This window comes from Calonectris borealis, chromosome 13 (assembly GCF_964195595.1).
Source record: "Calonectris borealis chromosome 13, bCalBor7.hap1.2, whole genome shotgun sequence".
Classification (NCBI taxonomy): domain Eukaryota; kingdom Metazoa; phylum Chordata; class Aves; order Procellariiformes; family Procellariidae; genus Calonectris; species Calonectris borealis.
In genome coordinates, this window is record NC_134324.1 from 2,792,581 (window position 1) to 2,808,393 (window position 15,813).

The 15,813-nt window shown below is 43.8% G+C and overlaps 1 protein-coding gene across 4 annotated transcripts in view; it reads right to left on the reverse strand.

The window, feature by feature from the left end:
• Positions 1 to 10,434: 10,434 nt before the first annotated feature.
• Positions 10,435 to 15,813, reverse strand: part of RPS6KA6 (ribosomal protein S6 kinase A6) — a 40,400-nt gene continuing 35,021 nt past the window's right edge. For all 4 annotated transcript variants that reach the window (XR_012675507.1, XM_075161942.1, XM_075161941.1 and 1 more), the window contains one exon: positions 10,435 to 15,097. Coding sequence is in view for 3 of the 4 variants with exons in the window: in XM_075161942.1 (XP_075018043.1) it covers positions 14,972 to 15,097 (126 nt within the window). In the remaining variant the exon portion in view is untranslated. The remainder of the gene's footprint in view (positions 15,098 to 15,813) is intronic.

The following is a 15,813-nucleotide window of genomic DNA, read 5'->3' on the forward strand; positions in this document are numbered from 1 at the left end:
CAAGCCACAAAAATTAATGATGGGTATTCTCGTCTCAACGTGCAGGAAGCTGTGCACATAAATCCCCATGTCAAGATGAGGCTCATATAATTTTAAACATTACACAGCCCCAGATTCAAGATTTAAATTAGAAGCGCACCTAAACTAGGAAAACCTCTCCATTCTTACAAATAGTTTTTTCATTTAAATAAAAGCAAACACATTAAAATGGTCAGAAAAATATGGGCTTATAAAATCACGTATCCTTGGTGTCGTACTATTCCGGGAGAAGTTTAGTTATGCCAATTTTGAATGGGTAAACTGCTGTTCATCCAGCCAGCTGTGGTTCAGAGCAAGATTTATCCACTTCTGTGTCACCGCCTTATCTGAAGGATATGGCAAATGGGACGGGGACTCACAGAAGAAAATAGCGTCAGAAAAAGCAACGACACGCCACCAAGGTCAGCCACCAAGGCAGGGCGACGGAGCAAGGCAGGGCGACGGAGCAAGGCAGGGCGACGGAGCAAGGCAGGGCGACGGAGCATACCACCCCTCCGCAGCGAGTTTCCCAAAAGCGAGGTAACCCCAAAGGCAAAGCAGGACAAACATGGGCACAGAGGCTGACCCGTCCTCAGCCGTAGGAGGAGGAATCGGGCGCCTTCTCCCAGGTTACAGCTTTCTCCAGACCATAAACCACTTACACAAAGATCAACTGCACGGCACAAAGCCTCCTCAGCTCCAGACCGAGCTCTGCTGGGGCTGGACCCTGGGCACCATCACAGATTAAATGGAATAGGGTTTGCAGTGGGAGAGGGTGACAGCTTAGCAGATATTTAGCCAAAAAAATGTAATTTTAAGTCAACAAAGTACGTTTAAGACTTGTTATGTTTATTTATAAGAGTATGGATGTATTACTCTCTTTAGCATTACGGTCATTAGCAATACGTGACTTGCTACATGTTTAGAGCACATTAAAAAATCTGTAGAATGAACATTTTGTTCCTCATTGACTTTAAAAGCTACAAGAAAATTTTCATCACCCACATATGTCTAGACCCGAGTGTCATGTGCAAGTTAAAACGTCCTTTTTCAATGCTTGTCTCTATCTTCTGTCTAATTTTCAGATGTTGCAAGTTTTCACTTAACACGACAGCCAGGGATGAATTTTTCTCTAACGTTTCCAAAGCCGTGCCGGCCAGGGACAAAGCCCCGATCGAAGCCCTCAGACTTACATGGCTGTAAAGTTACCGTGAGTATTTAAAAGGATCACCACGCTTCCCTGATTTAAAATCCAGCACAAAACACGCACGCCTCGCAGGACAGCGGGGAAGGAAGCAGGTCCTCGTGCCCTGCACAATCGGGAGAGGTTGTTGGTCACGATTAGCAGCCAGGGATGTTTAATAACAACAAATAAATTATCTTCCAGAACCAGGATCAGTCCAAGACCCCAGATGGTCCAACAGCCTCCTCCACGCCAGCGTTTCCATCCCAGGGAAATCCCCCTCGGTGGGGGCACGTTGGTGCCAGCCATCCCCACCAGCCGCCCGTGGTCAGCACGAGGTGGCCATCAGCACTGAGCCCGCGGCCAGCCCAGCCCCAGCCCCGCCGGCAGCACCCGCTGGTTCTCATCTTCAAGCAAAAAAAGCCACCTCCCGCTCTGGCCACCGAGACAGTCGCTGCTTCGGCCCCGTGGTCGACGGCTGCTGGCGCCGGGTCCCTTCCCACAGCCGCCCCGGTCACCGCTCAGGCTGCTGCGGAAGCAAATCCTTGGGGTTTTTTAGAAAAAAGGAGCAAACCAGGGTGTGCGCAGCTGGCAACGCCCCCGGCCACCTCCTCCGGCCACAGCTCCTTCGCTCCAGCCGCACAGCAAAGCCCACGTGGGGAAAATCATCAGCAACTCTCAAAAAACCCACCCCTGCTCCCCTCTCCCTGGGTCCCCTCCCAGCTCCCCGCCGTGACCCCCGAGGAAAGCCAGGGAGCGACAGGAGCCGGCGCTTCACCTCCCTGCCTGGAAATCATCTCGCTGAAGAAAGGATTTGCCATCACGACCTTTCCCAGGTTAAACCAGAGTCGTCCGCCCGGAGCCAGCATCCCTGTGAGAGCCGGGGCTCAGCCCCCGCCGGGGGCTGCCGGGAGGGACCGTGCCGAAACGCCGGGCACTCACGGGGGCACGGCCGCAGGCAGAGCACCCAGGTCGGCGCCCTTGGTAAGGCAGCTTCTAACTATGGGATTTGATTAAAAGGGTGAATTAAAACTTGTCTTTCTCTGCAGGCGGCCCTCGCCGATGACGGCGGTACCCAGGCAGGGAGGGGGCCCTGGTGCCCACCATGCTGCATCCCCCGAGCATCTTCCCCAGGGGACGGTGTCCAAGGGAGCCCCAAATGTTGGCGCTGGCTGAACACTGCTCATCCCCTCCTCCCCAGCGCCATCCTGCAGCAAAATGCCCCTTCTTGCTTATTTATAGAGGATGGAGGAGCTGGTTTAATTGATAGATCTGCAGCTCCAGGGTTTGCCGTGCCGTGGGTGGGTGCAGAGGGTGTCCCAGCATTGCGGGAGGGGGGTCCCAGCACTAGCAAGGCTTAATATTAAGAATATAATCTGTAAAGAAAAGCTTGAAATCATAGATATGGTCCCACCTCAGAGTTAATGTCATTAGAAAAGGTTGACATCTCTTGTTTTACAGCCTGGAGCCAAATGGGTCCACAAATTCCTGTAGAGCAAAACCTTCCCCAGCACCATCACCCCGAGGACGGCACGGCTCGAACCACGCAGCGGCTCTTCCCCAGTGCCAGGGAGAAGTTTTCCTAAAAGTACACTTCTGCTTCAAAGCTACTTTCTAGAGCTGCTTTTCAATATTAAAAAAACTGATCTTTTTGTCAGAAAAAAACCAAAAGGTAACTGTGATCCAGCTAGAAAGACACACCACAAGAAGGGTATTTCAGAGTTCAGTGGGAAGCTGCTTAACTCAAGCCAAAACAAACGACAAAGTCAGCCCCGAAGCACGAAATACCCTACAGCACAGCTTTCCCAACAGCACCGCGAGGAAACGATGCAGAGGCAGCACTATTCATTAAAATCAAGACAGCGAGAATTATCTGTGTGTCATAGGAAATGTCTTGCCAAGTCAAATAGGCTCAGGAGCATCCCAGATCCAACCGAACACCGGGAGCTATCTCAAGAACTACTACAGAGCAAGAGCTGCTCCTTAAATCCAACCTTGCCACCCTCCGTCCCAACTCCTCCCCTCTAGCAAGGTGACCTGCAAAAAGCAGAAGCAGATCAGGCAGCAAATACTGACACGAGTCACCCTGAAGGCACCCGAATTATTACAGGTCACGTATTTTAAAGGTAGATTCAGGTGTCTGATACCTGATAACCTACACCCTAACCTAAGTCACTTCTCTTATTCGCTTCTCCACGTTAAGCCACAGTTGATTTCCTTGCGGCTGTGAACAACCCCTTGCACAAACGCGCCCCATTTATCACAGCCCGTCCTGGAATCATCGGTCTTTTACACAGCCGACACCAGCAACCCATCCAGATATCTCCTCTAGAAGAAATTTATTTTCCTGCCTTCTACAACAACAACAAAAAAAGGGATGCTTATGATCACTTTTTATTAATTTTGCTACATTTTTTTCCAGTCCCATCGGTAGCATCATTTCACCAGCTCTTTATTTGACAACGCTGAACCGGGGCAGCGTGCAGGGGATGCAGGAGATGCTCATCATGAAGTGGGGCTTAACCCCGCACAGCACCACGAGCTGGTGCCTCCCCACCCCAGCCAGGTCACAGCAAAGGGAAAATGATTTGTGATTTAGTAAGTTAATCAAAACTCCAATTGATCCACTTTGTATTTTCTTTCTCTTTACTTTCCAACAATTTAGGGCAATTTTTTTAATTAAATACAAAGGCCTTCCCACATTTCAGAAAATTAATCACTTTTGGCATTTATTAGTTATTCATTTCTGTTTAAAACATGTTTTATAATTCATTAAAGTACCTCAAAAATTAAATTCTTAACAGCCCTAGGCCCAAAATATGTTTAAGTAAGAAAATTAAGCACAGTAATAAATAGTGAAGAATTCTGAAATATTAATTTGGCCTGTAGCATTTCAAATGTTTATTTGCAATAATTAATTTGAAACCAAGTTTACATTGCCTTTGTCAGTAGTTTGCTGGGAACTTTCAGTTACGTTACTAATTTCCTCAAATTTGCCCTTCTGGTGGCACATTCCATCACTGACAACCATTGCCAGCGCATTTAAATTAATTCTTTCAGCTATGTTCGAGTTTGATCATTTTCCATGAGGCACAGAAAATTAGCAAGACCGCTAAAGGATACGTTCCCGGTTCGGTGCGGGGGGAATTAGCGAACTGAGGCTGATTATTAACGCTAGGTATATTTTCTGCTCCCCCATCTGCACCGCGGAGTCTGAGCTGCACGATGAAAGCACTTATTTTAAGACTGGCACAAGCGGTAATGTATTTGGTGTCAGAAGTAAATGTATGCGCCCCACGCAGAGGCAGCCTCTGATATAAATTAAGATATAAGAAATCCCATACACCTAAGAGAAGTCTCAACTAATGAGTCATTACAGTTCCCCCTCCCTCCCCCCCCCCAGCCCTTACAGGACACGGTGACGCGGGGCCGTGGTGTCTCTTCATCGCCCTTCAGCAAACCAGATAACGTGCTTTTTTAACTTGGCAAAGCAAGCTCTTAAATAATTTTTATTCCTGAAGTGTTGTCTAGCTAGCAGGATTTAATGAGAACTTTTCTACTGTAGAATTTGTTCCAGATGCTGAACCCTGCAGTACCATAGTGTATTAAATCGCAGTAAATTCCCTAATCAAAATAGCGCGCCTGTACAAAGTTGTATTTACAAGCATGCAGGTGTCGAAGTCACTTTTGCTAAAGCAGAGTTCAATAGCTTTGAAAAAATCACTGAAAATACACACCTGATCTCTGTTTTGATCTCAAAATATCTCTATGGACCTCAAAAATCTGTGTTTTGTGGATTTTGAGGTTTTTGCTCTAGATCAGAAGTTTCCAAATTTGCCTCTTGCTACTGTTTCCAGATAGAAGCTTTTGTACTTGGCTGCACCGGTTTCATCTGCTGAGGAAGAGCAGATGAAGTGTTAGAAGAGGCAAGCTCCGTATCCAAGTATTGCCCAAACACTTCTATGCGAGGGGTCCACGCGGGTCCCGTGCGAGACCCCCGAACCCTCCTCGTGCGGCCCGCGGCCTCTGCTGCCATCCTGGCCACACCACGCTCCCTCCCTTCTCTTCCTCCATTCCCAGTATGGCTAATATCGGGAAAAACCTTGCCAGAGGGGCTGGAGAGGCTCAGAAGTTGATCCCTGATCCAAGCTCCCTAGAGAGCCCTCGGCCACAGGCAGCTGCCTGCGCCTGCCTTCCCTCTCCTCAGTCAGGAGTAGCAGAGTTGGCTGTCGGACAGCAGCGGCGAGGCCGTTCCGGCACATGTGTCTGGGATATGAAGCGATCCCACAACCGGGAGAACAGCAGATCGTTCTCAACGGCACAGCCGCAGGTAAAAAAAAAAATAATAATAATAAAATGCAATTTAATTCCAACACCGTCTTCCTTGCTATGTATCCTCCAGCCGTTAAGTGGTCTCTGAACGTTTTCATCTCGGACAAAAACCCTGCATGAAGGTTTCCAGAAGGCCCCCTCCGCCGGCGGGGCGGTGCGGGGCCGGTGCGGGTGCGCGGGGCGCTGCCTCCATCTCCTGGGCGAAGCGGGGAGCGCAGGCAGCGGAGCGGGCAGCGGCCGGTGGTAGCGGAGCAGCGCGGCAGCCCGGCTGGAGGGAGAGCGAAGGCTGCCGCAGCCCCAGGGTCACCCCCGGCAGCTCCGCCGTGCAGGTGGGAGGCTTCAGCGAGCAGGCACCGCCTCAAACACCGCGGAAACCCCTCACAGGCACCGCAACAGGCGCAAGATAAGCTTGTCGTGGTTTAACCCCAGCCGGCAACTCTGCCCCACCCAGCCGCTCGCTCACTGCCCCCGGGTAGGATGGGGGCGAGAATTGGAAGGGTAAAAGCGAGAAAACTTGTGGGTTGAGATAAAGACAGTTTAATAGGTAAAGTAAAAGCCGCACACGCAAGCAAAGCAAACGAAGGGATTCATTCACTGCTTCCCATCGGCAGGGAGGTGTTCAGCCATCTCCAGGAAAGCAGGGCTCCATCACGTGTAACGGTGACTTGGGAAGACAAACGCCATCACTCCAAATGTCCCCCCCCTTCCTTCTTCTTCCCCCAGCTTTATATACTGAGCATGACGCCATATGGTATGGAATACCCCGTTGGCCAGTCGGGTCAGCTGTCCAGGCTATGCTCCCTCCCAGCTTCTTGTGCCCCTGGCAGAGCATGGGAAGCTGAAAAGTCCTTGACTAGCGTAAACACTATTTAGCAGCAACTAAAACATCATGTGTTATCAACGTTATTCGCATACTAAAGCCAAAACACAGCACTGTACCAACTGCTAGGAAGAAAACTAACCCTATCCCAGCCAGAACCAGGACAAAGCTGGACTTGTCACCACTGTTCAGTGTGGCTTTGAGGTTGCTGTATAGCTGTACCTAACTAGTACCAATTTTTCAAGAGAAGAGCAATAGAAGAATTGCACTCTCTTTGTGCAGCAGCACTGTGCTTCACCCCTGCTACTATTACTGCTTTCTCACCTACAAAACTACTAAATTCAGCCCAAAAGAAGTGAAAGACAACCCATTACCTGTTTCTAACACCTTGCTACATGATCAACATTCAGTTTAATTACAAAGACCTCCAAACAAGCCTTAAGGTGTTCAGCACATCCAGCTGCCAGATTAGCAATGCACAGTGCCTCTATCTGTGCTCCACAAATGCATTTATAATCCCCCCTCAAAAGTCTTTAGAAGTAAAAGCAAATACGACCCCCTCAAATTAAAAGGAATCTAGCCATTTGTAGTTGTGATCCCAGCCATCCCAGCAGAGACGAGGACACAAACCTGGATGCCGACAGCCACAAGAGCCAGAAACCTACTTGTTCAGGAATAAAGTGATTTGCACTATTAGCCAGTATTAGGGCATTAAACCTTATTGTTTAAACACCGAGGACTTGACATGGTGAAACACCTCTGGCAAAAGAGTTTTCTTATGTGTCTTTCAGGAGGCATCAAGAAGCCCCGGCCTTTGTTTTTAAGAGAAATTCGCCCAGAAATTCTGGGGGGAAAATTGTTAAATAAAAACTAAAATAAATACAGTTAACTCTGTATTTTGGCAGGATGCCTATGCCAGCAGACACAGGCTTCCTGCTACATGCTGGCGCTAGGGCAAAGATGTGTCTGAAGCAGAGGATGGTGTGGCAACACACTGCCCATCGCAGCCCTGCTAGAAAGGAAACGTATCGCGCCCAGTAGTGAATGGCAACCTTCGCTTCATAAAGACAAGGAGCAGTCTGAAAAGGGAGCTCTTCATCCGGGATTTCTGCTAAAACCGGTGTATCATTTAGCTGTGGTCTCAGTCCTTACCTCCTGCTCCCCGTCCCCGAGGTCCGTCGCTGACCGCGTTATGCTCAAGGAGGAGCGTGCTCTGGTCTCCCCAACGTCCCGGTTCCTCGGCGTCCAGCGTGGTAATACGCTGTGCTGTTGATGTGGACTTGGTCTGGTGACTACCTACGGAAAGCTACTCAGCTGAAGTGAGTATATTTTAAGTATCTTTGAGAGCATTTTATTCACCTTAAAGCATTTTCTACCCCATAAAAGCACAAAAGACAGACGTGGGAAGGTGCCTCTTACAGTCATAAAGCTTCAGAGGTGAATCATGGGGAAAACGGCTTCTGAGAACCAACACCTGCAGGAAAGCAAAACGAGCTGGATGCGATTGATTACGGCACATTCTGCGGTCTCCTCCTTTCTAACACTTGGCTTGTCCCTGTGCTTGGTTTCTGAAAACACTCGCTGGCATCTGATGAGTAAGGTTGGTTGCTTTTTAATCCATGCCTTGTCTCCCTCCCTCCGGCAACCCCTCCACCAAGCCTACAGGAACTCGCTACCTGAGACTTCGGGGTTTTCAGGGCTTTTTTTGTTGTTGTTTTAAAATTATTTTAAAGTAACCTTTTTTGGTTATTCTTTACTTCCTACCCTCAATGAAATGGAGGCAATCCCCACCATCTTGGAAACTTTTTTTACATCTTGCCTCCTCTATAGCTTCAGTCACCCACTTCTTCCCAGCCCAAGGCCCAGCTTTGCAGTTTGCTCTCCAGCTGCGGGAGGAGACCCAGGACCACCACCACCACCACGCCAAGCCCCGGGCCAGCCCTTGGGAGCCCTCCGGCACAGAAGCCCCCCGGGCCCAGTGTGGGCTGGCACTGCCGGGCAGGGGCAAGGGAATGGCTCTCTGCCACGGACAGCTTGGTCCTCTTTAGCTCCTACTTTTTCTTTCCTATTTCCATTACCAATTTATTAATGAAAACATTAAAAAAAAAAACAACCAACAACAGGAAAAAAAAAACCAAGCCAAAAGCACTTGATCCTTCCCCAAACTGCTGAGGGGTCTGCCTGCGGGTGGTCCCGCAGCTCCCTCCTCTGCAGCAAGGGCTGTCCCGGGGCCAGCCACCCCACCGCAGCAGGCCTGCGCGCGCGTTGCTGCGCGGGCAAGCGTCATCCGGGAGACGGACGGACTTCAGGCAACTGCCTGTGTATTTGGCCTGCCAGGGTAACTGAAAAACAAGGCATCTGTAACCCATTTTGAATACAAACAGCCACACTACCTCAGAAGTATTTTAAGTCCAGATATTGCAATTTAACTTCAATGTTATTTTTAAGTCCAGACATTGCTATTTAACTTCAATGTTATTTTTAAGTCCAGATATCGCAATTTAACGCTATTATATCCAAGTATCTCCTATTCTTGCCCCCCGATGGGGATTACCGGCTGCACGCTGAGCTGTTCCGTCACTCACCAGCGAGGAGATCAACCACGTTTGGCTTCGCAGTAACGGCTCACGTATAGGACAGAGGAGTTCAATAACCTGCAGCGATTTATCAGCTTAATCCAAAGAGGAAGCGGTGCCAGGAGGCAGAGCTGCCCAGCACAGCTCCCGAGACCTCGCACGGCAAATGCTGATGCGCGTACTTAACTCCGACCAGGTGTGCAGGACACTTTTTAATGCGATTACTCTCCTTCGTTACCTAAGTGCCTGTATTTTCAAAGGACCAGACCTCTGCTGGAAAATTATTTCCTCCTAATATAGAAAGTCAAAGCTGAAAAACATATAGAAGGCAGATCATCCCACCCTGAAGTAATACATCAATCCTATCAGTGGATGTATGTTTTATTGAAAGTGTGGCATGAAACACTCAACTGTGAGTATAAATTTATAAACAGCTCTTGATGTATGTGAGATTTTTGGCAAGGTTTACCAAATAATGCAATTGACAGTACATTTAATTTAGGAATGTTCGCTCATTGGTTTTTATATCAAATTAAAAAAAAAAAAAAAAAGGAGTTGATGAATTTCCAAATCATAAATGATGGATTTTTGTCAATTATAAAATATTTTGAATTTGCAACCTTTTTATTCTAGTACTCAAGGAACTGCCAGCTATTTAAAACTGTACCTTTATCATTATTCACAAAGTTTAACAAAAATAAATACAATTTTGAGGTTGTCTTTGGCATGTCGTAATTCAAGGCAATAGTATCTTTTAGCAGCACAGTGCAAAGAAAACATACCATACAATGCACTACTAGATTCAGCCTTACAAGGAGAAGAGAACGTAGTACAATGCAAACTTTAATGTCAATATATACAGAGCTTTAAAGAAAACATTTTTTTTTAAAATTAAATGAAATAAATACAATATGATACAAAATCCACAATATGCTTAGAGAAAGAAATGACAGTTACAATATCTGATAACGGGGACCTTTTGTATAGTTTCATCTTTGAAGTACCTCAGAGAGCATGTAATCCATTGCACACTGTTTTCAATTAATGCCCTTTCGTATATTGAGATTTATAGCCAGTCACGTGCCAGAAGAGTTTTAGCTCTAATCAGAGTATCAGTGCAAGATGCCAAAGTGCTTGGGATATTATGACAATGCAATTACTTAGCAAACGCTGCTCATAAGCCTAATGCAAAACACACAAAATAGGAACACTTTGTCCTGCAAAGGAGATCCACCTCCAGCATCTTTTCAGTTCTCACATTAAAAAAAACCCAAACCAGGATTCAATGTTATTCAAACTCACTATTGGTAATAAGCTATTGCCCAAATCTTAATAATTAAGAGTCATAATCAATTAAATATGTTCTAAAGCTTTCGAAGAAAGTTTGCTTTCATTACATAGGAAAAACCTCAAGAAAACCAGGAACTGATTATTTTGGGGGGGACTTCTAATTACATAAGTTGTTATAACACTCAGGTCAGCTTTAATTCTACACTAAGGGTGGGTTTTGTTTTAAAATTTGTACTCATTCTTCTATTCCCAAAGGAAGATGTAGGCTTATCAACAACATAATTTGGGGGAGTAAACATTTTAAAAATACACTGAAGTAGGGACAAACAGTATTCAGAATGTACTTAACTAAAGGGGTGTTAACGCAGAAGGACGGTACGGTATGAGTGACAGCATAGGCGTGTTACCGACAGGTATCAATACATACCCAAGAAAGTTTCTGAATAAACTTTCAAGGAGAAATTTGTTATTTTTTTTAATCAGATAGAGTCCTTATGTAATCCTATGGGAGCTCTATTACATTTCACGGCTTCAGAAGCCTTCTGAAAACTTTGAGAAAGAAAAACCTGCTCCTCCCTTCCCTCCCACAAATATTTGCAAACGTCTCATTCTGGATAGGACTGAAAAACTTAAGTGCTACAGAAGTACATACAACCCCCACGTTTGCCTTGATGTTTTAGCCCAATTTCATTGATACAAATCAGGATAATTACTATAATATTGTGTAATTGATTTAACTCAATTCTTACAAGCTATCTCAACTTTTTAATTGTAACGTCTGAGGGCAGAGCGCCGAGTACTGGATGCAGCAATCCGTCGCCGCAGGTGACCAGTTTGTAAGTGTACTGCAAGTTACTTCCAACTGTCGAAGTTTGCTAGAGGTAACTTTAACTATTGGACAGATGAAGATTAGCTTTGGAAAATGAATTAAAAGATGGAAGACCGAATTCAAGCTCAATATGACTGACTTGGGTGAGGTTTTGGATGCCGTCTCTGGATGCAATGAGAACATTTAAACCATACTACAACGTAGGCCTCAAACGGACAGTACGCTTAGACCACCCACACCTTCGCGTGGTCGGAGAGAATTTACTAGTTTTAAGCATAATGGGGAAAACAGACAACATGCTAACAACGGCATTGAGACTGCACAAGCCACAAAACAATGGCTTAAACGAATCCACCCATGGTAATGCTCTCAGTATGGGCACTCTTCGTTCCGCACCGCTGGCTGATATTGATGCCACTGCATAGTTTTTGGATACATAACAGGAATACAATGGAGTTCCTCACTTTTTATCAAAAGGATAACTGAAGATAGAAATTGCCATATCCAAGAGGTGAAAGAACAGCAAAACACGTCATGAGCCTGCTCCAGCTATAGCTGATGTCTGTGGGAATCTACTCTCTTTAGTGAGAACGTACCAGGCTCTATGTGCGCTTGAGAACTAGCACTTATTTATAATTGCCATTACCAAACATCAGAGTAGAAGCTATTTTGCTGGCAGGAACAGAAGCCATATCTAAAATACTGTATCATTTAAGATATTAATTAGTTCTCTGGAAATTCCTCTAAATACATAATATGTATACCTACTTCTTTGTAGTTATAAGTCTTCGTAAAAAATTTCACTCTTTTTAAAAAAAAAATCAGGACAATAGTAAAATCGTAACGAGTTGGTCATCTTGAACTGTGCAAAGACCGTAAGAAAGTGAAACAACTTACAATAACCTTTCACTCCAGCCAATAGCAAGTTCAAATAAGTGTTCTTCCATTTCAAACATTTAACTCATTACTCATGAGCAGACCATGCTACTTTTTAATATAACTGCTTAATTGAACAAAATCTAAGTTTGAAAAAAAGGATAAGTATGCAAGAAATTCCAAAAGAAATATCACAAAGATAATGATCATTAAACGCTATATAGTAAGAGTAAACTGCAAGTGAACTCTTTTGTATCCCTGTATATCCAAAATGTTTTAAAGACTGATATGCTGAAATATTCATAGCAAGTAAACTCCCCCCCCAAATTAAGGATTAAAATTGGCATACCAGGGTACACTGGCCTGTCAGATATAACAAAGGTGTTTATCCATATGTTTTCCTTGTGATAAGACAACTTCATAATGTTTCAGTCACTGAAACCTTGCTTTTACCCGAGGAGTACCACTTGCACTAAAGGCTAGCAATGATATAAAACCAGCAGGGATAACTTTATAGAGGTGTTTTAAATTCTTTGCTAAGAATTAGAATATCCATCGTGTTTGTGTACTTTTCCTCTTACCACCTTTGCTTTGCACACCGAGAAGAACTTAAGTACCTTCAGCTGCTTACAACTGCTTTTGTGCAAAATGCTTTTAAGGTGCTTATAATGTGGTGCTTCTAAGCAAGCTAAAAGAAAATACCAATATAAACACTGTTAAATGATTCATGAATAAAGCCATTAAAGACCAGCTGCTACCTTACGGGAAAGCTGAAGATAATTCAAGTTTGACATTTTAGTTGTGTTCCACGCCTCGCGTTACCCTCTACCCCCAACACCGTTTTTACTAGTACATTTCAACCCACATTATACCTGGACCTTGGGCTAAGGCGGCTTTATTTCCACCACTGTTTTTTTCTTAAAGTGAATTTGAATTCTTCTGGCAGTCATTTGTAAATCTACAAAAAATTATACCAACAGACTGTAGACAAGAGGTTTACAGGCATTCTTGCTGGCAAAGGTCTTCAGTAATGAAAAGAAGGATGAACCAGCTGCGTAAGGGGCCGATTTTGTACTAAACAATAAGCTTTCCAGGAAGCAGTTGTGTTCTTTGATAAGCTTTCAAGCATTTCAAACAGGCACCTCAAAACTAGGCACAAATGGCCCCTAAAGCTTCCAACATCTATCAAACACTCAAGAAATTTAGAATGGGGTATGTTCTGCATGATACAAATAGCACACCTATGTTTGCTATATTCATTAAGTCTCAAGTCTACATATATTCATACCTAACTATTTGGCCAGATAATTTCCATCTTCCCCCACCGCAACAAAAGAAAGCAGCTTATCTAACAGTACTTCCAATGCCACCAAGTACTTCACAGGTATAAGCAAAAACCTGCCAGCACCCTCTGCCTTTTAAGATCTGAGTTACTACCCCCACTCTTGGCAGTTGGGCCAGAGTTCTCCTGCAATTTTTCTGTCTCAAAATGCCGAGTTCTGCCATCACCGGTGTCTTGTAATTGGCTACCAAAGGTATCCGAAACAGGAAATTCACTGATGGCAAATCAATCTGAACTACATTTGATTTTGGTCACTTGTATTCTCTAACTGTTGGTCACTAATATACTTAATATTTAAAATGCATATCATCCTAGTATGACAGTGCAATTGCACAGTAGTGTTTATAACCTTTGAAAAGACTTTGAAGCTCATAATCTCTGAATGCATTAGTTCCCAGTCTACTAGCAGTTGGCACCGGTTTTGAGTCAGAAAACCCCAAGATAATTCTGGCCATGAAATTAATTTCCTCTCCATCACAGCATTTAGAAGCAGCTGAAGTCCTAACACCAAGACAGAGGGCGAGTGAGTGCTGGCGATGGGATTTTGTCAATAACTTGTCCACAACTGTGAAATTTCTTGGTCAGAATTCCCTTATCTGGGCACACTGAAAGGCTTATTTATTTTCCCAAGCTACCCCTACAGTTAGGCAAACAGAATTTTGCATTTATGTTCTGTAATATTTGTACATGCGGCGAGAGATTCAGATAGAAGCAACGTTCTATAAAAATCAAATAAATAAAAAATAAAATCCACGTGCCAAGTTTGTTACAATAAAGTGTCAGTTTGTCTTATATGCCAAACAAACTTAATATTGCATATATTCAGTGGAAACGACTGCCGAGGAAACAGTAACATAGTCATTGTACAAAGGGATTGACAATAAAAATAACAAAAATTTTTGGATTGCATGATGTTGTTTGAAGTGGTACCAATGTTATCTAGATCCTTAATTTTGACAGTTTATACACAAACTTACTTTCTCCAGCTCAGTGCAGGACACAATACCATTTGTGGTAACAACTAGAAATGTTCATTTTCCTGTAAGAGGCCATTTGTTAACCAGCATTTCTTTTGGGTCACAAGTGATGAAGTTAAGTTTATGGGTAAAGTGCAGAATCTTACACATCCCTTTTGTTCGTATTTTCACATAAACTTATCAGTTACTGGCACCATGCAAACACAGACCTTCCAAATTAACACTAATGCATTTAACACTGGCACAATACATTAGTCAGCTTTTCATAATAGTAATGAACAAGTTAAATGAATTAAGTTGAATGAATTAAGTGCCCAATTACAAAATTAAGAATTTGTCCTTCACAACTGGATCTAAAGGTGTGAAGAAAACTTACACTGACACTTTACGTACAACTTGGTCATTGGCAACGGTCCCCTAAACCATTTTTTAAATGAACCCAGCAAAACTATACAGAATGTGAAATAATATTTGCAACAGATCTCTTAAAGGACAGTGTAGAGAAATTCATTATGGTGTACCTGATGTTTAAATTAATTTAACAGATACGGCCTGTAAAACACAGTATGAACCTGTGGATTTTTTTTTTCTTTTTAAAAAAAGGACTTTTACAGAATTCAAGTAGTGTAGCAGGAAACCATAGATGCCTTTTGATCACAGGTCAGGCAAAATAGAGCCACTTATTGGATTTTCCCCTTGCTTCTGTGTGCTAAGGTGTCCCAGTGGATCTATAAGTCTGTTGATGTTAGCTTTTTCATGCTCCGTCGCTGAGCTAAACTGGAGGCTGCAACAGGCTCTAACACTGGCTGAAATGTCTTGTGATTCAGTGCAGAATATGTAGCAGCCATGGCTCCCTAGAGAACAATGAAATATATAAAAGGCTGTAAAGGTCATTTTTATCAGAAAATAAAACAATTGAATATTAAATTCTTAATTAACTCTATGAAAAAAAAAACAGGACTTATGGCAGGTCATGCATATTCTCTAACGTTTGTTTTGGAAAAAAAAAAAACATTTATTGCTGAATCCTTCAGGTTTCTAAGCATGGATATCTGACATTTTCTTTCCTGAGTATTTCTTTTATATACCTTAAATGTAGGAGTAACCTTTTAATATGCGTCAGAATTAGTATCTTCCAAGCAACACTAGCATCAATTTATCAAACACAGCCACTTAAGTGGCTATTCAGGTCCTGACTTACGAAGACAACACAATTAAGACTCGCTATCACAGGTCCTTGTTTTTGCATCTACTAATAACTAATGAAGTCAACTTAAAAGCTGTCTGCATACAGTAGAATTTTTGTGTCACAAGTCAGAAAGACAGACACAAAACAAACATAAAATACCGGTGGAAAAACTGTAGCAGTCTATTAATTTATATTAGGAAAGCATAATATGAGGCAGTCATAGAAAGAAATCCCAAAAGATTTCTTTAATAAGAATGCTAGGAGACCTGTGGAAGGCTCAGCCGCAGATAACTCTCTTACCAGGTTCCTATATGGCCAAAGCTACCTTAATCTTCGAAAAGAAAACACCCAGAAAAATCCCTTCCTTTACACACAGGTTAA